Consider the following 12,590-nt stretch of genomic DNA (forward strand, 5'->3'; position numbering starts at 1 on the left):
TCTGCGACCCTGATACCATTTGGCAGCGACGCCCAGATCATGGCTGGGGTGTCTCTTGTTCGCCGAGGAGCCTCGATGAGATTTCCCAGCTACTCCTTTCCTTCCTGTGCCCCCTCCAACCCCACCTCACTGACACTTAAAGAACACGGGGAAGGGATCATGAGAAAGGGTCCCTCTGCCGGCCTGACATATAGTGCAAGGCATCAAAACACAGTGCTAGAATGAGCGGAAAGTGTTGGGATTGTTCAGCCTGATTAAAGTACGCAGTGCATTGTGGGAGGATGTTGTCCGATTCTCAAGGATGCATATTGCACAGTTGTTTGTTATTTTTTCTACAGATTTGAAATTCCAAAAGTTAAATTAAATCAGATTCCCACACACCAAAGGGTGCTAACACACACCCCTCTTCCACCGACCCTAAGGGAAGTGGGCCGCTTTAACATCCCACCTTTCACAGATCCTGGGAGGAGCGTGCGCCTGGTGGCAGGGGGGAAGAACAATGGCAGGAAAGTGGGGGAGTAGCGAGGGAGTTCCTGTTGGCATCAGGCAGCTGAAGACGAGAGCAAGCGCCTCGTACGAGTAGATACCGTGCTGTGGACAGAAATGAGACACTTCGATATGCACGATGTATTTTAAAATCTATATTATTATAGAGATCAAATCAGTTCTTTAAATGTTAATGATTTATTCAAACTAATTGTCATTGGTACGTCACTAATAGATCTGGAAGTGTAGTGCAACCCGAACACCCGGAGTGAAAATATTAGACCCTAAAAACGTTTAATAATCAGACTGAGGCATTCAATATGAATGCAGCTGGGCTGAAAGGTGGCAGCAGCTGGGCTGAAAGGTGGCAACATCTGGCCCACAGCTGCAGGGGCCAGAAAGAAAAGAAAAGGGCACTACGCCCCTGGCCCGGGCTGTGGAAGTGAACCCTCCACACGATGAGCTCAAGACACACCGAAGCAGTGCAGCTACCCAAGTGTTGACATCACTCAGATCATTCCCGACCCTACGACGGCACTCTGAAAGGGCCGTGCAGCGAGCAGCAGACTTCCTGCAGTCCCGCCCAGACCCCGGGTCACATCACGCAGCCGGGCCACATTGCTCACCCCTGTACCGTACGCCCTCCACACCCTCCAGCACCGCCAAGAACTCCGTCCATTGTTCTCCAGAGTGAGACATCCCCACGCTCAAGTGGTCTCATCACGCTATGAGACACAGAGCTTTGTTTTCGGACTTCGCTTCGGCCAGAAATCTAAAGTTTTTAATTAAGGGGCTTTACTGGAAACGTCTGCTGCTTATTGTTCCAAGTTCAGTCATTCTTCCTCCGAAAGGATCAGCATTTCCTCAGCTTTAATGCTAATGATCTTATTTTTGTAAATCTTTCCCATAAATATCCAGTTAATCAAACCATGTCTTGAGGTATTGACATCCTCTCGCTCATGTTCTGTTTCTGAAGGGTCTACTTGTTGTTATTAGGCACTTTGCATTGCTAGCATACAACAATCTCTGTAGTTGGAAGCTGAAATGAATCATATCCCGTGCCTGGAAGTTTTTTTCCAAGGAAATGTCCCGTTTGAATGAAGTAAAAAATCACTTTGAATGTCCGATAAAACTAATCTTAACCCCATATTAATCAGAATCAGGTTTATTGCCAAGTTGGTTAACACACGAGGAATTTGACTTGGTGTTATGGTGCATACATAAACATATATAAAAATAAAAATAAAATTGGTACTGCGATAAAAAAACTATTGCCGTTTAAAAGAGAAAATATAGTCTTAATATAGACCCTTAGCCCTATAAATACATACTGGCAAGTACCTTCTGCAATCTTGGCCCGGAATTGAAAGTGTGAAACAAACTGTGTATATATTTCTGCTTTTGGGACAAACCAAGCTCCTCAGGAATGTCATATTGAGTCACTGTTTGTCAGACACTCCAGGGAAAATGACTCCCCATTCGTCAGCCAAATTAAAGCTAATTGATTTATGCGATTGTTTCCAAAAGGGTTCTGCAGCTTTGCTGTGGCTTTGCCTCCATGTTCATGTGGCTTTATTATGACTCCATTCAGCCCTTTCCTGTGGAAATGTCCCTGAGAAAATACCTAGAATTTAGCACGATGGAAATGCATCCAAAACATCGGCTGAATGCTTTAGGATTTAGTGGAAGCATGCGGAAGGGAAGGCCGTAAACACGATAAGTCGTAAGACTGAGGAAGTGTTTGCTACCAGATCAAAAGTTCAATTGCAGTTTATTCTTAGAAACAGGAAGCCTGCAATACAGCCACTGCTCCGGTTCCCACTGAGGTAAATAAAAAAAAGGGGGGGGGGGGGGGGGACTGGTGTAGGTAACAACTAAAACATCTCGAGCTGTCTTAAATGTGCTTTTTTATCTCAGTGTTTGCCTTTAGAAACCAAACAGGATACCATATTTCACATATTGGTGTTACATGATGCATGTAAAGTTGTGTTGTCACATGTTTAGTGTTCTGCACACTTCGGGACTGAGATCATGAAGAGCATGCAGACAGCTCATAAATATCCCTTACAACAACAAACCCTCACACACATGCTTCTGATCATCTTGGCTCTGCAGACAGTCAAAGGGAAAGTGGCACGCTAAGCGATTCAGCAGCTTTAGAGTTCGAGAAACGCTGCAGAGAAAGAATAGATACGGCCCTTTTCCTTTGGGACTTCCTAATCGCACCTGGTCCCGTACAGGCTTCTGGATGAGGAACAGACAGCAGCACGCCCTGCTTTGTCTGGAAACAATATTCATTTCAGTGGGAAACGTTTTCCAAGGTCACACGAGGAAATCCCGCCCTCAATTAAATGATGTGGGAAAGAAAACACAGTTAGATCTTTTATTTAATTTGTCTTTAAGGGAGGGAAAACAAATGCAGCGACTCTTTGTTTCTGAATCTCAGTTTAAAACAGCTTGTTTTTATTTACAGCATTATTCCTTCACTATTAACAAGCATTTATTGACAGAACTATGATACAAAAATGAGATTCAGAATGATTGTGTTTGACAGCACATTAAAACACACACGGCTGTGATTCAAATGATTGATTTAGAATATTTTAGATCATATATTTCCATCTCCTTTCAAAGTAGCCTGTGTTAATACAAAGCCATTTTATTATTGAGATTCTGTGTGTGGAAAAACCCAAGCTAGAATCTTTTTAAGTGTTTTCTTTGGAGAAATTGCTTTCTCTGTATGCTATGCTAAGATAATTTAGTTAGTTAAGCTAACTTTGCATACTCAACGGCAGATGTTAAATGGATGTCATTTATACAGCGCTTTTCCAGTCTTTCGAACCCATCAAAGCCAGAAAAACAATCTATTAGAACAGTGTCACACACACTACATGTCCAGTGTAACGTATAATAAATATTGACTGTGTGTTGAGCACAGGTTTGTATTTAAAGTATATTTTCTAGCTAAATACAACACACGCGACATCAAGCCGTTTAGAAGTTGTTGTAGAGATAGTGTTTTGTAAATTTAGTTATTTTTTAGCATTATAACATATTCAGTGCTGCATATTTAAAGGTTTAGTTCCTGGTCTTTATGCTAAGCTAAGCTAAGCTCATTGTTAGTAAACAGACACAAAAGTCAGGTTTTGATCCTCTCATCCAAACCTCGACAAGTGAAAACGTTTACTTCCTGTTTTGAAAGGCTGAAACCAGCAGCTCTTCAATCGAACGGAAACTTCTTTTTTTTTTTACTAGAGGAGACAAACTTTGTCTTCTCAGTCAATCCTCTTTTCAGTTCCTGCTGATTATACAGTGAGTAACCAGTTGCAGTCTGTGGACATTAAAGACGTAATATAAGTACTGTACAAAGTTCTGGAAAATATATAAAGTTCACTTAAGGCTTTATATGTCATATTCATACAAGACATTTTCTTCTGTGACTCTCCAGCATTTTGGAATATCAGATATGAGGAACAACAGTCTAGTAGTTCAGCTTATGTTTCTGAGTTTGTCATTAACCTAATTATTTTCTACCTAGATTAAGGACATAAATAGAAAACTCTGAGTATGCTTTCAATTAAAAGTAGTTAAAAAGCATGAATGAAATTTAGCAAAGCAAGGAAGCTGATTATTTGCTTTATTTGTGTGTCGTTCTGACAACAAGAAGAATGCTTCTTCTTTTATGTTCTTGACCGATTGGCATAAAGTTTTACTTTTCATCTTATGTTTGTTATTTCAAGTTCGCCAGCTAACTCCTGCTAACTGACGACAAGTGATGTGCTGATAACTAACACCTGACATGCTTTTTCACATCTGGAAACTTGGTTCAACAGGGTTTTCGTGCATAACCTTTCCATGGAACCAACCACCCATGTTAAAATAGTATCTTCAAGTTAATCCACACGATGGGAAAAAAGCATTAAATCCTTTTTAATGTTGATGCTTCAGTGACACCGTTATATTCTTCCCTTCGTCCAAAAATAGTCCTTTTAATATTTGTAGGGTGTCAAGCTCCTTCTGTTTTGGTAATATTTGTGAAAAAGGGTAAAAACGGTTAGTTTTTTTGGCTGAGAGATAATAATAAAAAAAAACACCGATAAGTTTGTATTCTTTTCCCATGAACGGTAGTACTCCCAAAAAGACGTCGTTCTTGGTGATGTCTTGGTAGAGGTCGGAGAAACGGTGAGTCTCACGCACGTCCTTCACACGAAGGGGCTGTCCGATCTGAAGATGTCGGAGTAGCTCTTGCCGTTCATGTGCTCGGTGTGGCTCTCAATGCTGTAGCAGCGGTGGACCTCGGTGAGCGACGACGCCACGTAGGAGGCAGAGCGGAAGAACTCGGCGTTGGCGAATGTGCCGGCAAACTGCATCCGCTGCTGGTTCCAGTTCCTTCGCAGGACGCTCTGAACCTGCAGGGAGAGACAGGCTGATGCAAATACTGTTTCATCTTTTGGAAGCTACAAACAAAGATATTTTATGCGTCATTATGCACCATCATTGAAGCGTCCAAGTCATTGCTGAATCAAGCTCAATACTCACCTCTCCGTTGAAGAAGCAGAATATTGTGGAAACCAAGAGACCCTGTAAAAATACCCAAGATAGGAGGCTCAAACAGGTGCCTCCTGGGCCACTTATTCAATAAATGTCACTTTAAGCAACACTTTTATTCAGGATATTGCCGTTAAGAGCACAGATTTTAATATCAAGGCACAATTACCTGGTAATGCATGAGGATCTCCGTGACGTACAGGTAGACCTCAGAGACCCAGTGGTCTTGGGGCTTGTAGGGGAGCAGCACAAACTGGATGCCCAGCAGGGGGATGAGGATAAGTGTGGCCCTCACCGCACGCATGTAGAGGCTGGACTCGGCCTGATGCGTCACTCTCAGCTTCGTGATGAGAACCCGCACGATGTTCAGCAGGAAGAAGAGATTCACCTGGAAACCAAAGAGAATGTGTTAGGCTAAAGTTTGGCACGGTGATAACCATTTTTATCACTTTCATGGATGGCAAAAAAATGTCTTGGCAGGAGTCTTTAGAGGCTCAGTAAATCTTACCACCAAAGCTGCGCAGGTGGGGCCATGGACAATGTACAGCAAGGAAGTATCTGAGCTGACCCAACATCTGCACAAAATCACATCATCATTTATGAAAACACACGACTTTATGATGTGTTTAGAGATGGTCATCATGATTTCAAAGACTCACTTGTCGTTGTAGAAGGAGTAGCGCGCTATGGAATGAATCACTGCTGGCACCAGAGGAAAACCTGCAGAACGCAATGACAACATTTACTGCCATCCTCCGGACCGCCTGGACTGTCAGTCAGGTACAGACCACTCCCTTAACCAAAGCCAATACAATACAGCAGACAGAACAAAGAACCCAATGTGAATTTGACCACTACGTTTCTTTTTAATGAACTTTATGCTAGATGTCTTATGTTGTGAGGAAAAGGGGGGACATGTAATATTGTGGATTTGTGTTGTACTCATGACCAGCTTTACCGAGACCAAGTCATGACCAAGACCAAGTCAAGACCAAGACCAAGACAAGACCAAGACAAGACCAAGACAAGACCAAGACAAGACCAAGACTGGAGTGTACCAAGACCAAGACTGGAGTGTACCAAGACCAAGACCAAGACCGGAGTGTACCAAGACCAAGACAAGACCAAGACCGGAGTGTACCAAGACCAAGACAAGACCAAGACTTTAATAAGCCAAGATTATGTCAAGACCAAGGCAGGTTGAGACCGAATCAAGACCGGACATAATACACTTACAATAAAATGTGGAAGATTCCATGGTGAATTTGATCTGAAAGATCCACATCATCACAAAAACACCCAGGTTCAAACATTGAGATATACATTTGGCTTCATCATATTTATTCAAGAAGTGATTATTTTTCATTTTAAAAATCACAGATTTAATTTTTGTGATTTGCGAACCCAAATTGAATTATTGTTGAATTTTCCGACATCTTCACTTCACGGCCGAGTGTGTGTGGATGGGGTGGGGAGAGGTCAGGTGGGAGCAGCCATCATAGACCACCCCATGTTAACAAACATTGTGGCACATGAGTAAAAGATCCAGTCTCATGATTGCTTCAAAGTCTGTGAAGTCACGTTATTGGTTGCATTTGAAACGTTTTACGTCCAATCACATCCTCAGCCACAGCCGGGGTCTTGACCGGTCTTGACACAAAATCTTGAGTCCTATAGAACAGAGACCGAGACAAGACCGAGTATAAATGCAGTCGATTCTGAGACAAGACCAAGACCGGTCTCGAGTACTACAACACTACTTTGGATGAAGTACAGATCTTAAAAGTAGAAGTACCAGAGTGTAGGAATACTCTGTTACAGTAAAAGTCCTGCATTCAAAATGTTCCTCAAGTAAAGGTAGCATCAAAATGTATTTAAAGTAGCGACAGTAAAAGTAGTCATTGTGCAGATTGGTCCATTTCAGAATAATATATCTGATACATTTTATAATTATTGATCATTAAAGTGTTATCACAGCTGGCAAAGGTGCTGCTAGTTCTAATGACTTTGTATACTGCAGGGTAGCTTGTGAATTTACTCCAGATGGTTTCTCCCCCTAAGTACTGTATCTCAAAACTGTACTTGAGTACTTGAGTAAATCTATTTTTCCACCTCTGTCTTGACGTACCCCAGCCCAGCAGGTAGTACCACATGAGGTGTTGTTTTTCTGCAAACACAGCCACCACGATCAGGGTGTGCAGGTAGATGCCCTCGCACAGCATCCAGAAGTAGTTGCAGCTCAGCAGGTACAGGTGGATGAACATGAGCAGCTTGCAGCTGGCCTGGAAGGGAAGATACAAATCAGTATTCATGTTTTTAAGGAAAATTAAAACACTAATCAACTAGAAAGAGGGATGACTTACAGAATCGTTGTACGTGTGACCCTGTTTCTTCACCACGGTTGTAAGCCAGACAACAGTGATGATGGAGTTCAGCACGAAGGAGAGGAAGAGGTTTTTGTGGAGCGTTATCCTCTGGCAGCTCAGACTCCTGGATAAATGATCCATACATATTTGTAAGAAATAATAACATTTAGGAGCATGTAAAAGCTAACTACACATTTGATGCTTACTTAAAATGGAAGAATATTGCTAACGATATGAGCAGGGACACCAGCGACAGGCCGTGACCAATCATGACCAGGTAGAAGTGAGTCATTGCCGCCTGCAAGAAAAACAAAAAAATGAATACCTCTTCAGAGTAAAAGCTGCTTTATATAAGGTTAATATCTTTACTCCTCCTTACCTTCCCGTGATGCGTTGTGTTGGCTTGGCAGTTTGTGAAGTTGGTCCACGTCCGGTTGCTCTCGGGGTGGCGTCCCCACTCGCCTGTTTCTGAGCACACCTTTGAGGCCATTGCTGTCAACACATTTGCAAAATTACATTTCCGTTTGGGTTTGGATTCTCCCACAGAGACACAGATGTTCCAGGACATTTAAATGTTCTGAAAAGTTCCTCATACAGCTTCCCCCTTGATTTTAACTCATGAAGTTCCTAAGTGACACATACTGAGCATCATGACGGGTTTGTGTTGCCTTAACAACATGTCCAAGATGTCCATGTGCCAGGCTAACACATGGGACTGATTTAACTCATTTTTAAAGCTTGTTTTTTTTGTTGCTAAAGGTAAGATTCAAGCCATTTATGAATTATAATGCTAACATAATAAGTTCTTATTTATTTAACCTAACCTTAAAAAGATATATAAAAAATTACTTTACCATTAACGCCAAATGTGACATATATGTAACTTTTCAGAGATCTGACACTAGGGGAAAAACTATTTCAGAAATGTGTTCTAAGTAGTATATTTAGTCTTTCCCTTAATTTTTAAGTAGAAATGGGTTAAGCATATATGATGCAGCATGTATAAAAGAATGAGATGAGATGTAAAGAGGCTGTTTCCCCCTGCCATCCTGTGTGTTTTATGCGATTGATATTTATCTTTGAAAGGAGTAAAGGTTTCCCAACCAAAATCAGAAGGCTAGCTGAGGAGCTTCAACATCTAAAGACTATAGAAATTATTCTTATCGTGGTTATTGTTTTGCCATTAATTGGTAAATGACAGTCTCAACTTAAGAATACTAAAATATTAAAGGTTTTAAAGTTAGCAAAGGTTCATATATGTTCACAGAAATCACAGTGGGCCCAGGACTGTACCATGAGGATCAAAATCTTTATAGTAGTCTGGACAGCTCTGCTCTGTTGGTCCAGCTTCAGTTTCATCCCAGCAAAGCCACCCGTCCCACGTGGTGTTGCACACTGGCCCTGCTCACAGCAGAACACACACGGATATGTTAGAGTGACTTCATATGGGAAATATCAGAATCAGTCCCAGGGTCTTGGGAATCACTCTCTCACCGATAGCTTTGGTTCGGCGGTGGGAATCTTGTAGCATCCTCTGGAAACACTCGTACTGGGCCGTGGTGATTTGATTCTGTGTCGCCCGATGCTCGCCACGATGGTTCAGATGCTCCTGCAAGTCGTCTTCAGGGGTCGCCACTACAAGCAGCTTGCGACAAAACATAGGAATGCAAACACACACATGTATAGAGATTAGTGATAATAAAAAATGAGAATTTATGTGGATAAAATACACAATTAAGATCATTTCATTGCAAGTCCACATTTTCAAGCAGGAGAAAATGTGTTCTGGGCCACTTGGGAAAATAACAACCCTAACCCTAACCCTAACCCTAACCCAACTTTATCGAAATGACACTGGAGTGTCCCTTTAATGACAGTTGGAGGATTTAAATATTCATGAAGGGGAGATTTCTGGAAGCAGTTAACTTGGTCAAATCATTTTCTGTAGATTATCCACAGGGGACCGTCTTTTCTCTAATGCCTACAATACATAAAATACAAACACAAAAATATGTATACAACCTCTTTTAAAACTGAATGAATTATCTAAAAATCAACAGTGAAGCTTGCAAAGTTCACATATTAAACCAGAACCACAGATTTCTGTCAGACGACGGTACAGTTAGGATACCTCATTGAGGGTGCAAAAGACCAGAAGAGACATGGCGCAGTTTAGATCCATCTGCGCTCTGATCATCGGGGATGTTCTGAGGAACGCAGACGGTAGTTTGTAGCTCAGAAAACCACACTTGATCTGTACAGGAAAACAATATTTATTTTAAACATTGTGACCTTTGCCCTATTCAAAAGTCAGACTGTGAGTACAACTATGTCTCCAAACCCGTGTTTTCAGTTTGTAAAGGCAGGTCACCCCTTTTTAGATGTTAGGGGTTACAGATGTGACCTTTAGCTTCCTCTGTTCCCCTCAGCTTCCTTCCTGCATGCTTATTGTGCACGTTGAGCAAGTTTAACCAAGGTTTAGCCAAGAGACATCACTATGGCAATTGCAGTCAACGCATGCCCTGTAGTAGAGTGAAACATCTGTCTAAATGATACAGATGTTAAGCAGTGATGTGTTGAAGAGGTGAGACAGTCATGGAAATGATGACGAATGTTGGTTACAAAAATAAAAACATTGAAAGCTGTAACAATTGACAGGTTGTGTTGTAAGTCAGGAATATGGTTTGAATGTTATTATATTCAATATCTTACGGAATAAAAGTCCCTCTCAATCGCACTCTATGGGTGTATTTTGGGATGTTTTCATTATGAACTGCACCCTTGCCAACCGCTTTTAATACAAGGGGATCTGCCATGTGATTACATGTGTTGCATTTATTGCATGCAAAGCATTAAATACAATAAAAAGCAATAAATCATTTGACTTTGTTACATAGCGATGGTAAGCAGGAGTTTTTGGTTGTACTGTAGGCCTACCTGGTTGTTTAATTTGTTTGAAGTGGTATCATTACAATGTAATTTTTGTTCATGTTTTTTTATAGACCTATGTCCACATAAGCAGGAAAACTTCAAAAAGACATGAATAAATCAACGCTTCCCCTTTCCTGAGTACCAGTGTGTTCGAACAGCAAACAGTCTAAATCCTGAGAACAGTAACAAACGTACCTTCACAGGAGCAAAACCACAACGCTTCCACTTCTTCAAGATTATTCCTTTAGTCTGAGAGTTCAGAGAATAGAGAATATCTGTTTTGAAGGCTTCCTTTGGAGTAATCCTGAAGTGTGAGTGTTTCACAACAGAGTCCGAGCGACACTGAGCAGCGGAGAGCTGACTGCTGCTCAGGATGACATCACAGAGGGGATATCCCTTCAGAAGAATGCCCATTACACCATCTCATTTATATTATTTATGATATATGATGAACTTTAGTGTCCTGGCTGTTGATGTTTCGTCTTTGAATCATGACAAATGAATGAATTTCCTTTTTGCATATACAAAGTTTCTGCACAGGACTTTTTAAATCTAAAGCTGCTGTGGTCAAGGATATTGTTGCGCAATGGGGATATTCATTAAACGGAAATGATTTACATGGCAGAAAGAAATACTAAAAATATGATTCAAGTAATTTATTATGATACGGTCAATAAATACTGAGAAGCAGTCTTCGGCCATGAATCATATGCTCCAGCAATGCTGATCAAATGAGAAAACAAAGGAAATGACCAAAGTAAAAGTGACACGAGAATCTCAAAAATTAGACAAACATTGGCCTAAAATATAAACAGAAATACATTTTTAGAATAAAGTAATAAATATATACAGAGGTGCAAAGAGGAATGCAGAAAATGTATAAAAATAAGTTATATTCGTACGTACAAAGCTGTGAACAGATTGTAAAACAGTAAATAATTTAAATGTAAAAATAAAGCGAATATTAAAGAAATAATCGTAATATTCCCGTTGCAAAAAAGGGTACCAATCCTAAAATATTACAGACCGGCTATTAATTATTATTGTTATTATTATTATTATTATTATTATTATTATTATTATTATTATTATTATAAACAAAGTACATATGATCAAAAAAGGGTCATTTTTATTTAATAACTGATGTAAAATTATAAATTGAAGACCAATCGGCAACAGAGTTTCTATTCCTTAGCAACGGCTCTCTCTGCTGGTAAAGCTCAACAGCAGCAGCATCCAGGTTACAATGGCCACGGCGTTTCTTGATATATTAAAGTATCATATCAAAAGTCTTGTAAAAGTTACCAATACTGTTTAAGCTGATCATCAAAATCATAGACTGTATTTTAGTTTGATAAATCAGGTGTCCAAGTACTGCATTAAAAAAATTAATGTATTTAAAATAAAGAAGAATTCAATATAAACCATAAAGAAAATTCATGAGCGTTGTTTCCTTGTTTCTGCTTTAGGTGTTGATCCTGAAAAGTTTTTGCTTAAATAATTTAAGTAACTTCATGTAAGGAGGGATGAAGATAGACAGTATTATAAAATATATATCTAATAGTACCAAGCTAGATTCAGTCTGAACTTGACTACATTTGAATAATAGTTCTATCCAAAGCACCATCTATTTTCATTGCACCCTGTTTGCTGATCTAATTATCATTAACCCTTAATTCCCACAGGGTCATTGACTGATGCATATCTTTATTCTGCAGTGGCAGGATGTTCAGGAAAAGTGATTCAGTGAGTTTACATCAGGCTCCCAACACACCTATATGCCTCCTGAAATCCTTTGGTCCAACAGCATTTGTGCTTAGAGAGGAGGGGCCAGAAACTTTAAGGTGATTCTCTCTCTAACTCAGGATGCATCGGGCGCAAACTAAAAAAACAGACAGGTAAAGAAGGCCAGCTCTGTCCTGTGGAGCCACACATATTACTATAGGAGTTACAGGTAACTTTTTGTATCTTCAGCCGTCATTTCCACATTTAGTTTTAGGTTGCGTAGTCTTGATGTGATTCAGAGAACGTCCCAGTATGGCAACGAGTGTAGAGTGTGTGTTGCATCATCCTCATATTGTTGGGTAGCACATTTTGTTTTAGGTTGTGTCATCCTGATGCATGATTGAACATGCAGGCATTTTGCAATGCAATGCTGTTGCAGAGTCTGCCAAGCAGTTTGCCATTTTGTATGAAAACAGAGTCAATTTCAGGCGCTGCATTGGGTACACTTCAACAGGCAAAATGGAATAAACCACA

General features: G+C 40.4%; 1 protein-coding gene across 1 annotated transcript; it reads right to left on the reverse strand.

Annotated features, from left to right (window-relative positions):
* Positions 1-2,928: 2,928 nt before the first annotated feature.
* LOC134861080 (calcitonin gene-related peptide type 1 receptor-like) lies at positions 2,929-10,693 on the reverse strand. Its single transcript, XM_063878085.1, has 13 exons — positions 10,527-10,693; positions 9,532-9,654; positions 8,895-9,045; positions 8,694-8,801; positions 7,780-7,892; positions 7,607-7,698; positions 7,398-7,524; positions 7,163-7,316; positions 5,694-5,754; positions 5,543-5,609; positions 5,204-5,422; positions 5,026-5,067; positions 2,929-4,895 (listed from the first exon to the last, which is right to left on the reverse strand). The coding sequence occupies exons 2-13, from the start codon at positions 9,595-9,597 to the stop codon at positions 4,689-4,691; spliced, it is 1,407 nt and encodes a 468-aa protein (XP_063734155.1). The 5' UTR covers positions 9,598-9,654; positions 10,527-10,693; the 3' UTR covers positions 2,929-4,688.
* Between the last annotated feature and the right edge of the window lie 1,897 nt (positions 10,694-12,590).

The sequence above is a fragment of the Eleginops maclovinus genome, chromosome 24 (genome assembly GCF_036324505.1).
Source record: "Eleginops maclovinus isolate JMC-PN-2008 ecotype Puerto Natales chromosome 24, JC_Emac_rtc_rv5, whole genome shotgun sequence".
In the NCBI taxonomy this organism is placed as follows: Eukaryota; Metazoa; Chordata; class Actinopteri; order Perciformes; family Eleginopidae; genus Eleginops; species Eleginops maclovinus.